Below are 22,217 nucleotides of genomic sequence, written 5' to 3'. Positions count from 1 at the left end.
CAACATTTAAGAGGCATTTGGATGGGTATATGAATAGGAAGGGTTTGGAGGGATATGGGCCGGGTGCTGGCAGGTGGGACTAGATTGGGTTGGGATATCTGGTCGGCATGGACGGGTTGGACTGAAGGGTCTGTTTCCATGCTGTACATCTCCATGACTCTATGATGCATGGCTTACAAAGGGTGGATGCTGGGAAGTTGTTTCTGTTAGGCAGGGAGACTAGGATCCGTGGGCATAGCCTTAAAATTAGAGGGGTCAATTTAGAATGGAAATGAGGAGACATTTCTTTTACCAGAAAGTTGTGGGCCTGTGGAATTCATTGCCACGGAACGCAGTGGAGGCCAGGACGTTGGGTGCCTTCAAATCAGAGATTGATAAATTCTTGATCTCACAAGGAATTAAAGGCTACACGGAGAGTGCGGGCAAGTGGAATTGAAAAGCCAATCAGCCATGATTAAATGGCAGAGTGGACCTGATGGGCCAAATGGCCTTGCTTCCACTCCTATGTCTTATGGTCTTATATCTCTCCTGCTCCTTGGATGCTGCCTAACCTGCTAGGCCTTTCCAGCACCACACTTTTTGACTATGACAACTTCTAACAAGTATAAAGGATCCTACACCCACAATCAACAGGACCAACATTATGTTCAAAATACCGTGTAAAGCCTGCCAAAAACACTATATAGGGCAATTAGGAAGGAAAGTAGCCACCAGCTTACGCGAACACCAACTAGATACCAAGAGACATGATCAGCTATCACTTGTATGACTTCACACAGACAATGAAGGTCGCCATTTTGACTGGGTCTCCTAATTATTCGAGGACAAGCCAAACAGAGACATACACGGGAATTCCTAGCACTCAATCTGGAACTCCATTAACACACATATAGATTTGAATCCCATTTACCAACCACTAAGAAACAGAACCAAAAACAAAACTGTAAATGACATCACCAATCCCAGCAGACCCAGACAGATAAATAGCAAGCGGGACAGAACACCAACACTTCACCGGAGGCTCACTGATGGTGCTATCTAGAATGGTGATGAAATGCTGGCAAATAAACTCACCAGCTCAGCGAGCAAATCAACAACCTCACCTTATCCTACCGTCTACTAGTTCTGAAGAAGGGTCACTGGACCAAAACATCAAATCTGCTTTCTCTCCACAGATGCTGTCAGAGTTGCTGAGGTTCTCCAGCAATTTCTGTTTTTGTTATGTTATCAGCTCTGTGTCAAACATGAAGACCAAGTTTAAATACACTGTTTCAGCCTCACAGAATACTCTTTGCTTCAGTGACCTATGCTGAAGTAAACCTTATTGATTCCCCATTAGCATTTCACTGTACCTAGGTACGTGACAATAATAAATCAAATCAAAGAACCAAAAGGGTTAGGTACTCACACAAAGTGTTCAGGATATTCACTCAGTGCCATGTCGATAATGTTTACAGCATCATGATAGTGCTTCTGCGCTGAAAGAAGCAATGCCAGTAGGTGCAAGGAGTTCACATCATCTCCCTGCAGTTGCAAAGCTTGTCGAACATAACCCAGTGCTTCTGGGATCTGAAAGCAATACACAGCGTTACACAGTAAATAAGGCAACAAGTCTGGAGCACAGTGAAATCCTGTGAAAGTATTGTGCTCAATTTACAGCTGTTTTCAGTCTCATTCCATGATTTGCAAACATTGAATCACTTGATTCCTGTGATCAGAAAACATGAATTTGTGGAAACAAGTCAGATGAAAAATTGAAACCAATGATACCTATAAGCGGGTCAGAGCTAACCATACTGCCCTCCCCACTTTAAACTGAAGAAAACCGTTTAAAGTTCTGTGGAATACACATTCAATTGATGGCCTATTTTTTCAGAATACGGTTCTTAATTTTCTCAAAATCAAAGTCATGACTGCTACTGCTTTACTGGAGACCTCTTGAAACTTTCCCTGATGGTGACAGCAGTGCGTTTGGCTGAGTAGCAGAAAGATCAGGAATGCGAAACATTCGATCGCTACAAACGTCAGTCCCTAACTGCCCTGGAAAGTGGATCGTTAAGAGGCAACCAAGTTGGTTATGATAGTATAGTTGGTTATGATAGTATAGTGGTTACATTTCTGGACTAGAAGTCCAGAGCCTAGTCTGATAATCTAGAAACAGGAGTTCAAATGTTACCATGGCAACAGTGGAACTTAAAATTAACTGATCAAATAAATCAAGATGAGAATTACACATTTATTAACGATGTCACCTAATTATCAATCTATCAGAAAAACCCAAGTGGTTTACCATTTCCATTAGAGAAAAGATCGGCCATCCTTACCCATTTGTCTTACTTGGGACTGTACATCCACAGCAAAGTGGTTGACTCTTATCTGCCCTACAATGACGTCACAAGTTATCCAGTTATATAAAACCACGAGGGCTAAGGTATATCATGTGGACTTCAAAATGTGGCAGGCCACCATCTTCCCAAGGAGGGATTAGTAATAAATATTGCCCTTAGCAGTAACGCTCACATCAAATTAATGAAATTTCAAAAATGATGACACTCAACATTCCCTGATTTTTTTTGTTGTATACCAATAATTGAAACAGGCATTACTTTTCAATTTTTTAACTTCTGGGTTACTGCACAGTTTACAGAAAGGAGTGATCACTTGTGTTGGAGTCACAGGAACACACAATTGGAGTAGGCTATTCAGCCCACCGAGCCTGTTCGATCATTCATGATGATCATGGCTGATCTTCCTCTTTGATGTCTTTTTCCCTCACTAACTCCATATCCCTTTCTGTCATTGGCATTCAGAAGTCTGTTGTTGTCTAGTATAAACACTGTACTTTTTTAGTCTGGAAATTTTGATTGTGGAATGATATGGGAGTCAGAGACTTTACAATTGTGAATCAGTTACTCTGTCAATCTTGCATGCAAGTGGAAGTACTTAGAGAAGGAAGAGCAGGGAGCAGCAAATCCTGATAATCTAAAAGGAGAGGGACTACCAAACTGCTCCACAGTCTTTTCCTCTGCCCATAATTTCTTTGTGACTGTATGTTTGTAGGGGGAGTTTAATAAAAGGGTTAGCATTTTAACTGGTAGAATTATAAGTTGATTGTTCATAATTCTTTACCTGTAGCTAAAATCTATTTATTTGCAATAAAAGTAATTTTTCTTAAGCACAGGCCTAGTTTCTGTACTTTCTGTCAACTTCGATCTAAAAAAAACTGCTAAGTTAGGGAGCTGTGTACACTAATCTTTGGGATTTTGTGCCTTAAAGGAATGGAAAAATGTTGCAATGCTTTAAATTCGCTGTCTACATACTTTTTAAAGGTATATTTCTAAATCATCACAATTTGTCCTTTATACCTTCAGCATTTCTTTCGTTCAAATTTAACATCCCTGGGTTCAGATTCAACTACTTTACTTTCATACACAATGTAAATGCTCCCATATTATGGTCACTCACCACTAAAGGTGTGTAGTTTTGGCTAGGCAAGGGTGGTCGTTTCCCTTTCCTAATGAACCAGTGAGCTTTTTGTAACTAAATCAATGCAACAATCTTGAAATTGTTCCTGACCACAAATCAGTAATTTATTAAAAGCAAGGTCACAGCATGCCACAGTGGGATTAGAACTCATCATCTCTGAATTGTTTGCCTCATTTCTCGCCCTCTTTACGACTCTACCCCCTATACTCCTTGAATAACCTCATCTCAAACTGTTAAAGAAAGTGGCAAATCACTGAACATGTTAAAGAAACCAAGGTGCGAAGTCAAGTACTCACCTGCCTTGATATGGCAAGCTGAAGAGCCAGGTAGAAAGCAGCCTGGTGATCAGTTGGACATAACCCATGAGCTCTGGGGTGCCAAAGTGACAGAAAAGGCAACAATGAGTGTTTAAAGACTTGCTTTTGTCTTAGAAAATCAATTTAAAGAGGAAATACTCTACAGCAGACAAAATTATTTTCCTGCTGGTGTTTTCTTAACAAAATAACATAAATAGGTGCAGGGGCAAGCCGTAGAGCCTACGCCACCAGTCAGGAAGATCACATTTCATCTTCAATTTCAATTCGACTTAACCCTTATAATCACACGTTTCCCTAGAGAGTTCAAAACCAGGGCATTCTCAGCTTTGAATATACTCAACTAAGATTTCACAGCTCTCTGTGTCTGAGAATCATAATGCCCACAATCCTTTGAAGAAGAAATTTCTCCTCATCTGAGTTTAAAATGGCAGACTCCTTTGTCATTTGTTAATGTTTCCTAGCTCTCGGCTGACCAGTGGGAGGAAACATTCTTTCACCATTATGCTGAAAAGCCTTCTCAGACCGATGATGCTTGAACAAACTAATTTCAGTTTCTGAAATCTAAAGGTACAGGCCCATCCTTTTCAAAGTCTCTGTTGAACACGGGATAGCAGGAAGGGACACTCGTCCCGAAACACTGACTCAGATTTCTGTCCACAAATGAGCTTTTCCAACAATTTCTGTTTTCTTTAGGGGATAGCAGGGTCTGATTTCCAGTGTGCTACATCAGTGAGTTGTGACACTTGGGACCATATTTATTGAGGCAGATGACTGGATAGAAAACAGAAGTTCTGCTAACACAAAATGGCATTGTCAGTGCTGTACATGGAATTCCTGGCAAGGCCAGGGTCCAGTTTCTTTATTTCTAACAGTACTTGTAAGTTTTCCGAACCTGTAGCAATTTTTGTGATTTATACTGTTAACGAATAAAATATTTGTTTATCATCTCTGCCATTTCTTTATTCCTATTATAATTTATCCTGTCTCAGACTCCACGAGATTGGCATTTACTGTCATCACTCTCGACTATTTCACATACATGTAGCTCTTAAAATTTGCTTTTATTATTCTTACTAGTTTACTCTCACATTCTAAACAAAAACTGAAAGAACTGCAGATGCTTTAAATCAGAACCAAATACAAAAATTGCTGGAAAAGCTCAGCAGGTCTGGCAGCATCTGTGAAGAGAAATCAGAATTAACGTAACAGGTCCGGTGACCTTTTGTCAGAATGGCGCAAGTTATAAGGAAGAGCAGGTGAAACTTTGATGGACGTGGAAGGCTCCTTTGGGGCCTTGGATAATGGTGAGGGGGGAGGTGTGGGCGCAGGTTTTGCAATTCCTGCGGTGGCAGGGGAAGGTGCCAGGAGAGGATGGTGGGTTGTTAGGGGGCGTGGACCTGACCACGTAGTTGTGGAGGGAACGGTCTTTACGAAAGTAGATAGGGGTGGGGAGGGAAATATATCCCTGGTGGTGGGGTGCATTTGTAGGTGGCAGAAATGTCGGCAAATAATGCGATCTATGCAGAAGTTGGTGGGGTGGCAGGTGAGGACCAGGGGAGTTCTGTCCTTGTTGCGGTTAGAGGGGTGGAGTTTGAGGGCAGAGGTGCGGGACATGATGAGATGCATTGGAGGGCATCTTCAACCACATGGGAGGGGAAGTTCCGCCTTGAAAGAGGAAGGCCATCTAGTGTATGCTGTGGTGGAACTGGTCCTCCTGGGAGCAGGTGCTGCTGAGGTGGAGGAATTGGAAATACGGGATGGCATTTTTGCAGGAGGTAAGGTGGGAGAAGGTGTAATCCAGGTAGCTGTAGGAGTTGATGGGTTTGTAGAAAATGTCAGTGTTAAGTGAGTCATCGTTGATGGAGATGGAGAGGTCCAGAATGGGGAAGGAAGTGTCAGAGATGGTCCAGGTGACTTTAAGGTCGGGTGGAGTTGATGAACTGTACAACCTCTTTATGGGAGCACAAGGTGGTGCCAATGCAGTCATCAATGTAGCGGAGGAAGAGATGGGGAATGGTGCCAGTGTAACTCTGGAAGATGGACTGTTCTACATAGCCAACAAAGAGAGAGGCATAGCTGGGGTCCATACGGGTGCCCATGGCTACCCCTTTCATTTCAAGGAAGTGGGAGGATTTGGAGGAGAAATTGGTGAGGACCAGTTCAACCAAAAGAATGAGAGTGTCAGTGGAAGGGTACTGGTGGGGATGTCAGGAGACGAAGAAATGGAGGGCTTGCAGGCCCTGGCCAAGGTAGATGGAGGTGTAGAGGATTGGATGTCCAAGGTAAGATGAGGTATCAGGGGCCGGGGAAACGGAAGTCTTGGAGGAGGTGGAGGAGGTGAGTGGTGTCCCGAATGCATGTGGAGAATTCCTGAACCAGGGAGGAATAGGACAGTATCGAGGTAGGTGAAGATGAATTCAGTGGGGCAGGAGCAGACTGAGACGATTGGTCGGCCGAGGTAGTCAGGCTTGTGGACCTTGGGTAGGAGGTAGAACCGGGCGATGCAGGGTTCCCAAACTATGAGGTTGGAAGCTGTGGGTGGGAGATCCCCTGAGGTGATCAGGTTGTGTACGGTCTGGGAGATGATGGTTTGGTGTTGGGGGGTGATGTCATGGTCAAGGGGGCGGTAGGAGGAGGTGGGGTAAAGGTGATAGGTCGGAGAGGAGGGTGGAGTGGATAGGTGGGAAGTTGGGAAGGCCCCCTAACAACCCACCCTCCTCTGCCACCGCAGGAATTGCAAAGCCTGCGCCCACACCTACCCACCTCCCTCCTCACCTCCATCCAAGGCCCCAAAGGAGCATTCCACATTCATCAAAGTTTCACCTGCACTTCCACACGTATCATTTACTGTATCTGCTGCTCCCGATGCGGTCTCATCTACACTGGCGAGACTGGACGCCTTCTCGTAGAGCGCTTCAGAGAACATCTCCTGGACACCCACACCAATCAAACCCACCAACCTGTGGCCGAACATTTCAACTCCCCTTCCCACTCTACCGAGGACATGCAGGTGCTGGGCTTCCTCCATCGCCACTCCCTTACCTCCCAACGCCTGAAGGAAGAATGTCTCATCTTCCGCCTTGGGACCCTTTAACCCCAAGGCATCAACATGGACCTCACCAGTTTTCTCATTTCCCCTCCCTCCAGTTCCAGCCTTCCAGCTCAGCACTGTTCTCATGACCTGTCTCATCTGTCAATCTTCCTTTCCATCCATCTGCTCCACCCTCCTCTCTGACCTATCACCTTTACCCCCACCTCCATCCACCTATTGCACTCTCAGCTACCTTCTCCCCAGGCCCACCCCCCTCCCATTTATCTCTCCACCCCCGAGGCTCCCAGCCTCATTCCTGATAAAGGGCCTTTGTCGATTTTCCTGCTCCTCAGATGCTGCCTGACCTGCTGTGCTTTTCCAGCACCACTCTAATCTTGATTCTAATCTCCAGCATCTGCAGTAGCCACATCTGCCAAGTTATGAGGAATGGTCACTGGGCCCAAAACGTTAACTGATTCTCTTCACAGATGCTGCCAGACCTGCTGAGTTTTTCCAGCAATGTCTGTTCTTGTTACTCTCATATTCACTTACTTGCCCTTAATACACTTTTTGAGGAGAAAGTGAGGACTGCAGATGCTGAAAATGTGTTGCAGGAATTCCTGAAGAAAGGCTCATGCCTGAAACGTCGATTCTCCTGCTCCTTGGATGCTGCCTGACCTGCTGCGCTTTTCTAGCAACACATTTTCAGCTTAATACACTTTTGGTCATCATATGATAGCTTCCAAAACTTTCATAATCCTCATGCTTTTTAATCATCTTGGCATCATTATAAGCCATTTTTTTAATATCGAAAAATATCCTTTAACTGCTTTGGTTGGCCACAGAGGGATCAATTTTTCTGTGGATGTTTTATTTCTCATTGGAATGCCTATTTGTTCAGAATTATGAAATATTTCTTCAAGTATTTACCTCCATATCTTTTAATCCAATTTTCCAATGTACTTGACACCTCTGTAATTGGCTTTATTTAAGACTTTTGCAGTTCGGGACATCACTCTCAAATTCAATATGGTGGGAGAGCCACAGTCAAGTGATGTAACATTTATAAGCAGTATGCCATGGTCTTCTGAGAATGCAACAAATAACTTGAGCAAGTTACTTTACTCTGCAGCTGACTGCATCTCAAAGAAGACTGTTCTGTTTTCTCAGTGCTAACATCTCTCCCATGGGTGAGCAGAGAGACACCCGAAAAAGAACTTTAATGCTCACAATTCATTCCCACTGCTTTACCTCCATGTTCTGGTGACACTCCTTTTGCCGTAAGTGATGACTATCAGACACCTACACAAATATATGCTCCCATTAATCCTAAAAATAGGCTAAAAGTTGCTAGCACTTACTTCGTAGTCAGAAACTCTCCACTGGAGCACTCAGAGAGGTGTTGTGTGCAATTAAAGCTTGCAAGCAAAATATCTCATCCATTTTAGTTGTCATGGTAACCGTAAGAATTATATATTACATTTTTCAAAGGTGTTTATTTACTTTGTTTTTTTTAAACACACACCTCTGAAATGCTCGAAGTGCTTTTTTCTGGAGGTCCTCTTGCATTCCTCTCAATGTAGCTTTAAAAAAAAAATCAATGACTTGTTAATAACGTGAGCACAGACCAGGAATTGAAATATCAAATCAGAAAATGCAGCAAACACTCAGCAGATCTGGCAGCCTCATGTCTGATGAAAGGTCACAGACCTGAAATGGTAACTGCTTTTCTCTTGATAGATCCTGCCAGTTCGAGCATTTCCTGTTTTACTTCAGGTTTCCAGCACCCACAATACTTTGCTTCTATATTCTGTTAATCAAAGACTCAGCAGGTAAACATCTAGTGATAAAGCTGGGGTCTAAAATAGACAAGATGGACTGGAATATTACAGGTGAGAAAACATTTACTACACTTTCACTGGTTGGGTTGGGCAGGTAGCAGCCTTGAATTGTTCCAACATCGCCAGGATTCCTGGACACTATTATGGGCAACTGTGGAGGGACATATAAAGAAATTGGAGATGGGGGAGGGGTGGAAGAAAGGCTGTTTAGCAGAGTCAATAATGATTCAATCAAGTAATGAAGAAATTGTTTATTTTTCGATTGACGTGGGGAAGGCCACGGTCACAAACATATTGAGTAGGCTGGACTGTGGAGTGATTTTAGGTGGGAGATAATGCAATCATATCCTCCTGTGATACATGCAACCAGGGTTGGTAGCTCCCAACTGGGACCACAAAATGTACTTGTACTTTCATCGCGTACAACATGGCTTTTAATGAGTTTCCAGGGCATGGAGGCAAAGCATGGGAACTGCAATGTTCAAGTCCACCAGATTCAGCGAGGCTTATGACTTTAAAACTGAGAATAGTCAAAATCTGTATGAGACTAGAGAGAGAATGGGAGCGCAAGATCAGTACCTGTTGGGACAACCGCATGAGGTAACAAGGCGGTTGCTAATAATAAAGGACAGCTTGAAAAAGGAAGCCTGTGGAGGTTCAACACATCACATGAATGGAACATTACAAATATTGACAAAACACAGGCAGCCCTGCCTAGCTTGGAATATGACTGGGGTCCCATGCTGACCTTTGATAGTCAATTTCACAAGTGATTCCAGTTATATGGATAGACTAGAGAAACTAGGACTAAGAGGAGCTTTAATAGAAGCATATAAATTTAAGAGTATAGAGTAAGTAAGGAGACATTGTTTCTGATGGCTAAAGCATTGTTAATCAAAGGTGATTGGCAGAAGAACCACTTTCTTCAGGATTCACTGCTCAATAGAATTGTAAATACCAATTCATAGAAACAGGAAAACACAAATTAGCTCCTTGAGCCTGCTCCACAATTAAAGAAGATCATGATGCTATATATTCACCTTTGCTTCAAATCACTTAGTACCTTTGCTTCATAGAAATCTTTCTACCTCAGTTTTTCAACAAAATAATCAACTTCCATTTGTGGAAGATAGCTTTGTATGCAGAGTGTTTCCTACTTTTATTCTCCAAAAGACTTGGCTCTATTTTTAAAACCATGTCTTCCAGTTACAGTTTCCCCAGTTATATAGCCTATGGTCTCCTTAGTATTTTGAAAATTTAAATCAAATCGTTCCATCATGGTTGAAATTGCAAAGACTACAAGCTCAGTTTCTGTATTTAATGCATTGAATTTAACAGTGAGAGCCAGGTGTCATTCTGGTGAGTCCATATAGCATGCTATCCAAGACCAATGTGTCCTTCCCTGAGGTGTGGTGCCCAGAGCTGAACATGGCACTTTAGGTGTTTGTAAAGTAAGCATCACAAACGTTCCAACCCGTTCTGTTTGCAGTTCTCTGGATATACTAACCAGCATTCTATTAGTCTTTTTCATGAGTTTTGTATTTGATCATGATATTTTACTGATCTATGTACACAGACCCCTAATTACTTTTTGACCTCTACACTTTCTAGCTTTCCATCATTTAGAACGTATTTCCCACACTCAAAAATATTGAAATCCATTTGGCATAGCCTTCTTGATTCACTTTATTTACATCTCTTTGGAATTTTATGCTTCCTTCTATAATGTTAAAATGCTGACAATCTTTGTGTCATTTGCAAACTTATGAAGCACTCTGCCCTGTGATCTAAGCTGTGAATAATTATAGTTAATACTTAAGGTTCCAAAATGTAATCATAGTTTCCAAAAAGGAATTGAATTGTTAAATTATGTAGATAAATAATTTAGGACTTGGTGAAAGATCAGGGGTGTGGGACTGACTGAATTGTCCTCTGACAGAATTGGCATAGACTCAATGCCCTGAATAGCTTCCTGTTTGTGTCCTGCCAATTTGAGATAATTTGAGGATGCAACTGAGGTGTTGTATTAAAAATTTGTGCATGAACTAGGAAAGATCCAATTGATATCCTTTCTTCTTGCCCCAAACCGATTTAAGACATCAACACAAACTGCTGGAGAAACTCAGCAAGTTTAGCAAGATCTACAGCCAGAGAAACAGTATTAATACTTCAAGCTCAATGACTCTTCTATGGAGCTGAAGAGGACTGGAAAATGAAACGTTTTTACCCTGCAGTGTTCCAGTGAAACCTAATGCATGCTAGAGGACACCATCTTACTTTTGATTCGATACTTTTAGCTTTCGGGGCTCAACACTGCATTCAAGAACTTTAGGGCATGAACACAATCCTCCATTTTTATTATCCTCCATCAGATATCTTGATGGCATAGATTTGCTCTCAGCAAAGGTGACCTATTTTCAACTATTCACACCTATCAATAATATCAGTTTGCATCTATATCTACCTTTAATAACTTTAGCTTTCCACTTGTGCTTTGCTGTGGATGCCCTCACCATCTGTTCCACTCATTTCTCTTCCTGCTCAACAGCACATAAACCATTATTTTCCAGCCTCTTTCAGTTCCAAAGACGACTCAACCAGGTCGAAAGATTAACTCTGCTTCTCTTGCTACAGATACTGCCAGACCCACTGAGTTACTCCAGAACTTTGTTTTTATTTTAGATTTTCATCATTGGCAGTATTTTGCTTGTAAATGGTTTGAAACGACACGGTAAGCCTGGCACATTCCTGAATTAAGAATTCAAGGTGACTGTGCAGGATACCACAGAGTCTAACAAAGCTGAGGTTAACTGGCACCAGATTTAGATGTCGAATGCTTAGTAGGAAAAAGGCAGGAAGATAAGGAGCTATGCAGCTCTAGGAAAAAAAGACAAGTTAGAGGAGCAAAAGTAATTATTCCTAATTTCTCCATGAGAATACAGGGAGGACTACATCGCACTGTATAAATCATAAGGCCATGCTGCCAAGTTTTGTGACTTTATATGATGCCCTTACCATCTGTGGCCTGGAGACTGTAGGTTAAGCCAAGTGCTAAGAAACCTTTGGCCCGAAACTCAGGTTCTTTTTCATTCATCTCTGTTACCATCTTAGCAAACTGCTCACCCTCTTCTAACTGGAAAAGAAAAACAAAAACAGAGATCATGTTAAAAAACAATGATTATGACAAAAAAAGGGCAAAGTAGCTGCTGGTTTCTGAATCCACATTCCCAGAAAACATAGAATGGTTACATTTGGCCTGACATGCCTGTGCTAGTTCTCTGAAGGAGAAATTCATCTTGTATCACTGATGTTTCCCCATGATGCTGGATATACCTTCTTTATGGATAATGATTCAAATACAGTGATCAAGTCTGCTTCCATCATACATTGCATTCAGATCACAAACAATTTTTGCTTTCATGTCTTTATTGTTTCTTTTGCCAAAAACCTTAAAGTATTCACTCTGGTCTTAGATCCTTCTGCCAATGGAATAGTTTCTCCCCACCCTCTTCAGACTCATGATTTTGAACACCTCCGTTGGACCTCCTTTAAACTAACCTGAAGAAAACAGTCTCAACTACTTTCACTGAATTGGGTCAATTAGCTCAATTGATTGGACAGCTAATTTGCAATGCAGATAACACCAACAACGTTGGTACAATTCCAACACTGGGCTGAGATCACCATAAAGTGGGCGGCACGGTGGCTCTCAACTACTTTCACTGAATTGGGTCAATTAGCTCAATTGATTGGACAGCTAATTTGCAATTTGCAACAACGTTGGTACAATTCCAACACTGGGCTGAGATCACCATAAAGTACTCTCCTTCCCAATCTCTCCCTTCACCTGAGGTGTGGTCACCTCAAGTTAACCAATTCCAGCCGCTAAACAGAAAGCAGCCTATGGTCCGATAGGATTATAGTAACTTTACCTTTATGTAACTGAAGCACATTCTTTAAGGTCTTCATATTCTTCCTAAAGAATGATGCAAAGGTTGGAACTAAATGTGTCAGTTGAGGCCAAACTAGTGTTTTGTACAAATTTGACACGGGTTCCATTTTGTACTCTATGCCTATGCAAACAAGTTAAAAATCACACAATACCAGGTTACAGTCCAACAGGTTCATTTGGAAGTACTAGCTTTTGGAGCACTGCTCCTTCATCAAAAGTCTAAGAGCTTTTTGTCTATTATCTGCTGTATCAACCCAACATATCAACATTAATGATTTAAGCACAAGTACATTCCGGTCCCTTTGCTCTTGCATCTCTTTCAGAATTGCACCCTTTTGTTTTATAGCGTCTCTGTATTCTTTCTACTGAATTGAATTATTTCACACTTCTCTGCATTAAATGTCACCTGCCATTTAAACCCCCTTCCAGCAACCTAGCTCCTTGTCAAGTTCACAATATTTCTACAACATTCATCCTTCAACCAAGGTAAGAAAAATATCAGTTCTTTCTCACATTGCTATTTACGGGATAGTTGTGTAAGTAGTAACTGCATGAAGTTCCTATTAATATTTATAAGGGAGTCTAGGAACGTATTAATTAAAGAAAAACTTGTATTCACACCATGCCTCACTGCTTTTCAGGATGCCCCAAAGCACTTTACAGCAAATTAAGTGCTTTTTAAGTACAGCCACTGTTTTAAGTCAGGAAACACATCAGACTGCGAATACCCTTGCCAACTTTTATAGGTGCGTCATCGAGAGCCTTATGTCTGGATGTATCACCACCTGGTATGGCAACTGTACCATTCAAGATCGGAGACGGTTTCAGAGAGAGGTGAACTCAGCCCAGACAATCACAAAGGCCAACTTCCCATCTATAGAAACCATCTACCAGACCCGCTGTCAAGGAAAGGACGCCAGCATTCTCAAAGATCCATCCCACCCTGGCAATGCTTTTCGACAACCTCTACCATCAGGGAGAAGGTACAGAAGCCTGAATATATGCACCAGCCAGTTTCACAACAGTTTCTATCCTACTGTTGTTAGAATACTGAATGGACTCTCAAACTCTTAGCATTCGCCTGTACCTGTGCTTTTGTTTTTGCTGCTGTTTACTTATTATTTATTTATCTATGCTACCTAACTCTGTGATCAGCCTGTATTGCTCGCAAGACAAAGCTTTTCACTGTGCCTCAGTACACGTGACAATAAATTCAATTCAATTTCCATCTAGCCAAGACCCACAAACAACAATTAAAGATGGCATTGCACGCAAGTCTCTGGAATGGAACTTGAAACTCAATCTTCCGACTTAGAAAATTCTAACTCAAATTATTTGCAGGAAGGTTCTATAGAGCATTAGTATTTCTCATGATAATCTCTCAATAATCTAAGATTTGAAGCACTTAGCTTTAGAATCATTGACAGCTGTTCAGCTCTAGATTAGTGTGGTGCTGGAAAAGCACAGCCGGTCAGGCAGCATCCGAGGAAAATCAACATTTCAGGCAAAAGCCCTTCATCATTGCCCAGCTATTCAGCCCCTTGAGCCCTTAACACAATTCAATGAGATAATGGCTGATGTGTATATTCTGCTTCTATTCACATGACTTGGCTCTAGATCATTTGATAACCTTGGCTAAAAAGACACCATTAAAACTAAAATAAAATAAAGAACTGCAGATACTGGAAATCTGAAACTGAAAAACAGAAATTGTCAGAAGCTCAGCAGGTCTGACGGCATCTGTGGAGAAAGAAACAATTAATGTTTAGAGTCCAGTGACCCTTCTTCAGAACACTGAAGGATCACTGGACTCGAAATGCTAACTCTGTTTCTTTCCAAGATCGTGCTAGACTGGCCAAGTTTCTCTAGCAATTTCTGTTTTTGTTTAAGAAACTGTTCATCTCAGATTTAAATTCATTGAGATCACATGCTAAGAGTTTGAGAGTCCATTCAGTATGCTAACAACAGTAGGATAGAAACTGTTGTGAAACTGGCTGGTGCACGTGTTCAGGCTTCTGTACCTTCTCCCCGATGGTAGAGATGTGATCTCAATGAATTTAAATCTGAATTTATGGGAGAGTTCCACATATCTATAATGCTTTGAAGGAACAAGTGTTTTTTTTAATTCCCCCATTGGATGTGGGTGCATTCCCTGCCCCTAGCTGCCCTTGAGAAGGTGGTAATCTGTCTTCTTGAACCAATGCAGTCCATGTGCTGTAGGGAGACCCACCATGCCAGGGAAGTTTTATGTCTTGATTCAGTGTCATTGGATTGTTCCAAATCAGAATGCTGAATAGCTTGGAAAGAAAATTGCAGTGATAGTGTTCTCATGTATCTGCTGCCCTTGTCCTTCTCGATGGAAGCTGTTGTTGGCTTGGAAATGCTGGTGAAGGACCTTTGGTGAAATTTTGCAAGAGGCAGATGGTACATACCACGAATAGTAAGCATCAGTGGTGGAGTGGATAATTGTGGATGTGGCCCCAAATCAGGTGGCTACTTTGTCCTGGATGGTATCAAGCTTCTTGAATGCTGATAGAGCTGCATCTATCCAGGAAAGGAGAAAGCATCCCACTATGCTCTTGATTTGTCCCTTGTAGATGGTGGACAGACTTTGGGAACCAAGGGATGAGTTGCTTATTACAGGACTCCTAGCCTTTAACCTCCTCTTGTAGTCACTGTATTTATATGGTTGGTCCAGTTTCTGGTCAACAGTAAATCTTAGGAAGTTGATAGTGGGGGGATCCAGTCATTGAAATATCACTGAACGTCAATGTATACAGTCAGAATTTCTCTTCTTAGAAATGATCATTGCCTGGCATTTGTATGGCGTGAATGTTATTTGCCAAGTTTCAACCCAAACATGAATTTTGTTCAGGTCTTGCTTCATTTGAACAGAGCTGGAAATGTATTGCTGGAAAAGCGCAGCAGGTCAGGCAGCATCCAGGGAACAGGAGAATCGACGTTTCGGGCATAAGCCCTTCTAACATCGATTCTCCTGTTCCCTGGATGCTACCTGACCTGCTGCGCTTTTCCAGCAACACATTTCCAGCTCTGATCTCCAGCATCTGCAGACCTCACTTTCTCCTTCATTTGAACAGAGACTGTTTCAGTATTTGAGGAGTTGTGAATGGTGCTGAACATTTTCTAACCTCTCTCCTGAATGGCCTGCCTTTGATTTTAAGTTTATGTCCTCATTCAGTGTAAAGATTTATGAACAAGATGAATAATTTTTCACTTAAATGTACAGAAAGTCCTCTGCTAGTTTTACCAGTTCATTCATCAATGTAGCTTTGCAAATTTATGGCTCCATTACACTACATACAATGTCACCAATCTTTGTGCCAATGGCAAACCTATTAGATGAGAGAATCAAAGATTTATAAGGATATATTGGACTGTGGTATTCAAAACACAATAAATTAGGCACAATTTTCTTGTGGGGGTCGAATGGTCTATTTCAGTTTCCAATTTGTGTTCATGTTATCTAACTCATTGATATCAGACCCGCTTGTGGCACAGTGGTAATGTCCCTACCCCTGGACCAGAAGGCCTGGGTTCAAGTCCCACCTGTTCCATGGCTGTGTAATAACATCTCTGAACAGAATCATTAGAAAAATAGGTTAAATTAAAAAAATCTAAATCATTGATAAATATAATTGATAGTTGAGGTCCCAGCACAAATCCTTGTGTGATATCATTATCCAATGTCTCTATGGTCTTCTCCCAATGGTCAATGGTAGAAGACTTACTTCCTCAAAAGTTAAGTTAGATTTATTAGACATAACTTCCCTATTGTAAACTGCACACAAAACATATGAATTAGGCAGAACCCCAGGCTAATGTTCTGGAGAAACCAGCAGATGGTGAAATTCAAATTCAGTTAAATTCTGGAATGAAAAGCTACGCTAATAGCAATTGATGTTGATTGCTGCATAAATGCATCTGACTGATCTTTGTTCTTTAGGGAAAGAAATTTATCACCCTTACCCAATCTGACCCATAATGACTCCAGATCAACAATATCTTTGACTCTTAATTGCCTTCTAAGCAATTAAGGATGGGTAAAATGCTGGCATAGCCAGTAATGTCTATATTCTGGCATACCATTCACCTTTCTGATTGCCTACTGCACCTGCTTTCTTCAGTGACTTACTGATGCAGACACCCAATCTCTTTACACATCTACAGCCTCGAACATTTTACCATTTATGGAATAATCTTGTTACAACTCCAGTGGGAAGAGTGAGCTGGAAATCAAGCCCCATTATTCCACGAGCCACACCAAAAGTGTAGATGCCTTATTCAATTATTAGTCAAGTTGTTTCACCTTACTACTCCTTACACCATCCAGGATAAAGCAGTCACTTGATTGGGGCCACACCCACAATCATCCACTCCCCCACCACAGATGCTTACTATTAGTGGTATGTACCATCTAGAACAAAAAGAGACTTCTACCAGGCTTTTCAATAAACTAAAAAAAAACACATTTATGAGAGGTAAAAGTATTCTTCAGTAAAGTAGAAAACTGGTTATTAACAAAACTATTATGCAAACTAAATTATATCCCTCAATCCCAAACACACACCCCTTTGCACACAGACAGGAAAACAGACATACATGACCACAGTGTTATTATTATGGGTAGGCGAAAAAAAACTCAACAAAAAAGGAATAAAAGCAATAGCTCTTAGATAAAGGGGCAAATTCAGTTGACAAAGTCGGGTTCCTTTGAATTCCTGTTCATGAGATCTGATTGCTGACAGTCAAAGATTCTTGGAAAAGCTTTAGAACAGATTTCAGATTCAGCTGAGAAACAATTCAGAATTCTTTTTTCTGAAAGTTTATTAGCTTTCTTTTCAAACTATTTCACTGAGAGAGATTGGTATGGCACTTCTTTTGGGTCCAAGCTTTGACTCTTACTGAGAGACAGTACTGCTTGACCGTAAAAACTTCTCCAGCATATGTTCACAGCCTTGAGGCATGGTCTGGGAAAAAGACTTAGTAATTCTGCTCAGAGGCTGTTGCTGGGTGATGGCAGTATAGATCCATTGGGGTTTTCCTGGTCTGTCTGCTGAACAACATTGCTGGACATTGCTTTCCAAAATTACTTGTTTAAAATTTCCTTTAACATTTTGACTTATCAGTTCCAAGAAATCACATGACAAGTCCTTCTCAACCTAGGTTTATATTCCAATGTCCCAATAGGTTTATATTCCAATGCACATAAGTATAAGCGTTCCCAACACTGAGCACATCTGTTCTTTCCAGCAAAGAAGTTAAACCTCACAATTTTCACATAATTTTCCATTTGCCATGTTCTTGTCGACTGTAAAAGTTGACTGCTAAAATCTCTTGAAGCTGCTTTATATCTTCCTCACATTCGCATTTATTTTCATGAATTCTGCAAACTTTGAAATAATATATTTCATCCTCTCATTCAAATCATTGATAGATGCTATGCATGTCCAAGAATGATACTTGAAGTACCCCAGTTTGCCAATATGAGAGAAATCTATTTATTTCTATTCTGTCATCTGCCTATTAGCCAATCCTTAATCCACATCAGTACATTACCTCTTATTCCATGCATTAAATTTTGTTAACCAACCTTTTGTGGGGGGGGACTTTAATAATTGCCCGCCTAAAATCCATATATACAAAGTCCACTCACTCCCCTTTATCAATTCTAACAGTACCAACAGGCTTTCCAAACACACTCTACCACTCACAAATCCACACTGACCATTCCCAATCTGAATGATTATCCAAGTGTAAATTTATCATAACCCTTGTAATAGATTCTAGTGCTTTCCCTCCTACTGATGCAACACAAATAGGTTTCTATTTCCCTGTCTTTAAAGTAATGCGATAACATTTGTTTCCCTTGAATTTACAAATATTTGAAGATGATCATCACTGTATCTATCAACACCATTGCTATTTCTTTCAACACCCTGGGATAGAGAACAATGTTCCCTTTAAGCTGTGCAGTTGTGTTGGAGCACCATGCCGAAATCGGCACTGATTCTGGAAGTCACTGCCATGCATGGGCATTGGAGGCTCATGCAGCTGCTAAGAACATTAGAGTGCACATTCATCCGACAGGCATATCAACATTCAGTCGTATTAAACTCTCCAACACGTTCTTCGTACTAATAGCAATTTTCCCTCAATTCCTCATTCTACATGATCACTAGATACTAATTTTGGGTGGTTGTTTGTGTTTTTTTCAGTCAACACTGATGCAAAGTAATCACTTAGCTTTTCTGTCATTTCTTTATTCCCTATTAAAATGTTTTTCAACTCTGCACTGGACCCAGATTTGTTTTAGCGAAACACTTCATTTTTATGTGCATGTTGAAGCTTTTACAGTCCACTTTTAAGTGCTTTGCTATTGATATTCATATCTCATTTCTCACTTGTTTTAACAGTTTCATCATCTTTTGGTGCATCAAAAAATCCTTCCATTCCTCAGCTGTATTACTATTTCTGACAATTTTATGAGCATATTTAAAATCTTGTACAATCCTTAACTTATTTTGCTAGCTATGGTTGACTGACTTATTTTGATTTTTGAGTCTTGAGACTGTATAATTGTTGTAAGCTATGTACTAATTCCTTAATGATTATCTATAGCATATGTATTGTTATACCTTTTAATATGGCACCCTAATCCATCTCATCCAATGTTCCCTTCACCACTTCATAATTTTCTTTTATTCAAGTTTAATAGCCTGGCTTTAGATTAAACTATCTCACGATCAAACATAATGCAGAATTCCACCAGCTTATAGTCATTCACACTTACAACTTTTTTTGTTTAAAAAAAGGTTAAGATTATTAATTACTGCTTTCCATTACACAACACCAGAAAACCATTCCTCTCACACTCCAGAAACTCATTCTCCACAACATCAGTGCTCACTTAGTCTACCCAGTCAATATGTAGTTTAAATCACCCATGATTACTGCATCATCCATGCTAAATGCCTTCTCTAATCTAATTAATGCCACGGCCCATACACCATTATATTTCTTCCTTCAAATCATGTTACACATACTGTGTTCAGTCAGTATGGTGCCATTAGCTTTGTCTCTTCAATATTATTCCACATTCTAAGACTCGTTGATGCTCCCCTTTGTTTTGCATGCCTTCTAATTTCACAAGCCAAATTTTTTTTTCATTTTATCAGCTTACTTCCTTCCATCCTGAGCTAACCTTCAGGTCCCTGTCCTTTTAGTTTAATCGTCACAAATTCCAGACTAAATAAATAGAATTAAATTTTACCAGCAGACACAGAGGATTATGAACCCATGTTCCCAGAGCACTAGCCTCTGGAATCTTTCATCCAGTAACATGCCACTTCATTAACATCCTACCATGCTATTATGTCACCTTCCACCCCATAAGCTTTTATTTTCTACGATAACTTTTGATATGACACTTGATTAAATACTTTCTAAACATCTAAGCATAATAGACTGATTGGTTTCCCTTTATCTTTAGCAAATGTTACTTCCCCAAAGAACTCTAATAAATTGGTTAACATGTCTTCCCTTTTGCAAAACCTTGGTGACTCTGCCTGATATAACTTGCAGTGTTCTCCTATAACACCTTCCCTATAACAGATTCGGCAGCATTCGGCCTTACGTCTACCTCCCTTTCTGAATAAGAGTGTTATACTCACTACTTTCCAATCTAATGGAATCTTCTCCAAATAAAGAGAATTTAGAAAATGAAAACCAATGCATCAACTATCTCACTAACCATTTCTTTTAAGACCCTTTGGTTAAAATCCATTGAGACCCAGTGACCTGTCAGGCCACAGCTCCAGCAATTTAGTGGGCGGCACGGTGGCACAGTGGTTAGCACTGCCAGAGACCCGGGTTCAATTCCCACCTCAGGCGACTGTCTGTGTGGAGTTTGCACGTTCTCCCCGTGTCTGCGTGGGTTTCCTCCGGGTGCTCCGGTTTCCTCCCAGTCCAAAGATGTGCAGCTCAGGTGAATTGGCCATGTTAAATTGCCCGTAGTGTTAGGTAAGGGGTAAATGTAGGGGTATGGGTGGGTTGCGCTTCGTCGGGTCGGTGTGGACTTGTTGGGCCGAAGGGCCTGTTTCTATACTGTAATGTAATGTAATTTAAAATTTACTCAGTATCACTTCCTCGGTGATTGTAATTTTCTCGAGTTTCTCCCTTCCTGCAACTTCCAGATTCACAGCTATTTCTCAGATGTTACTGTATTCTCTATAGGGAAGACAGATGCAAATTCTTTGTTTAATTGATCTATGAGGAGAAAGTGAGGTCTGCAGATGCTGGAGATCAAAGTTGAAACTTTATTGCTGGAACAGCACAGCAGGTCAGGCAGCATCCAGGGAACAGGAGATTCGACGTTTCGGGCACAGGCCCTTCTTCAGGAATGAGCAGAGAGTGTTCAGCAGGAGAAGATAAAAGGTAGGGAGGAGGGACTTGGAGGAGGGGCGTTGGAAATGTGATAGGTGGAAAGAGGTCAAGGTGAGGGTGATAGGTCGGAGTAGGATGGAGCTCTTTCCACCTATCACATTTCCAACGCCCCTCCTCCAAGTCCCTCCTCCCTACCTTTTATCTTCTCCTGCTGAACACTCTCTGCTCATTCCTGAAGAAGGGCCTGTGCCCGAAACGTCGAATCTCCTGTTCCCTGGATGCTGCCTGACCTGCTGTGCTGTTCCAGCAATAAAGTTTCAACTTTGATATCCAAATGAATCCAACAAGAACTGGACCAAGCATATGTGGTACTCATAATCTTCTTCATCCTAAGTATACGCATGATTTTACTACAACTGCTAAGTATTTCATCAGTAATATTTTCAGCAACATAACACAAAACATCGCAGATAAGAAAAACTGCAGCATATTAACATGCCAAATTTCCCCTAAAGTAAATGCATTAAAATTCCATCAAATTTGACAATATTGTTATGTATTTGGCTTTAAGGGGTTAACACGTAGGGGGTTCCATACAACAGCCAAGCAGGGTGAGATCAATAGTTGTGATGTTGAGAAGATATGCTCTTCTTCATTAGGGTAAATAAAACCACAGAAAGTAGACAAAATCAAACACAAAATATTGCTGAGGAAAGGAGTGAACAAAGACAGAAATGGGAACTATTTAAATGTAAATCTATGATTCGCTCCAGTAATAATATCTAACAATATTCAATATCTAGGATCATACCAAAAGAGTACTTTGAAGTATTAAAGGGATTTTCTGCTATCTAGTGATCTCTGAGGGGAGAATGGGATAGCGTTTTTACAGGGGGCAGGATGGGAGGAGGTGTAGTCCAGGTAGCTGTGGGAGTCGGTTGGTTATTTGCAATCATTAATTTCCCAGATTCACTTTCTAAAGAACCAATATTCACTTCCTTAACTAATTTCTTCTTTAAAAAGTCTATGGAAAGTTTACTACCTGCTTTCATATTTCTGACTAATTTACCTTATACTCTGTTTCCTGCCTTAATAATTTTTTGCTGTCTTTTGTATAGTTTCCAACCTTCAACCCTGGCATAATTACATGCTTTTATTAGTTTACCCCCACTTTGGAATTCTTCTTT

The 22,217-nt window shown here is 40.9% G+C and overlaps 1 protein-coding gene across 2 annotated transcripts in view; it reads right to left on the bottom strand.

Annotated features, from left to right (window-relative positions):
* ttc7b (tetratricopeptide repeat domain 7B) overlaps positions 1–22,217 on the bottom strand; it is a 355,708-nt gene that overhangs the window by 153,135 nt on the left and 180,356 nt on the right. For both annotated transcript variants that reach the window (XM_043696948.1, XM_043696949.1), the window contains exons 12-15: positions 11,691–11,808; positions 8,360–8,417; positions 3,783–3,855; positions 1,409–1,569 (exon numbers count right to left, since the gene is read on the bottom strand). In XM_043696948.1, the coding sequence (XP_043552883.1) occupies positions 1,409–1,569; positions 3,783–3,855; positions 8,360–8,417; positions 11,691–11,808 (410 nt within the window). The remainder of the gene's footprint in view (positions 1–1,408; positions 1,570–3,782; positions 3,856–8,359; positions 8,418–11,690; positions 11,809–22,217) is intronic.

Source organism: Chiloscyllium plagiosum, chromosome 10, assembly GCF_004010195.1.
Source record: "Chiloscyllium plagiosum isolate BGI_BamShark_2017 chromosome 10, ASM401019v2, whole genome shotgun sequence".
Classification (NCBI taxonomy): Eukaryota; Metazoa; Chordata; class Chondrichthyes; order Orectolobiformes; family Hemiscylliidae; genus Chiloscyllium; species Chiloscyllium plagiosum.
Note: the sequence above shows the minus strand (reverse complement) of the source record. Positions and strands in the feature narration are given on the sequence as shown.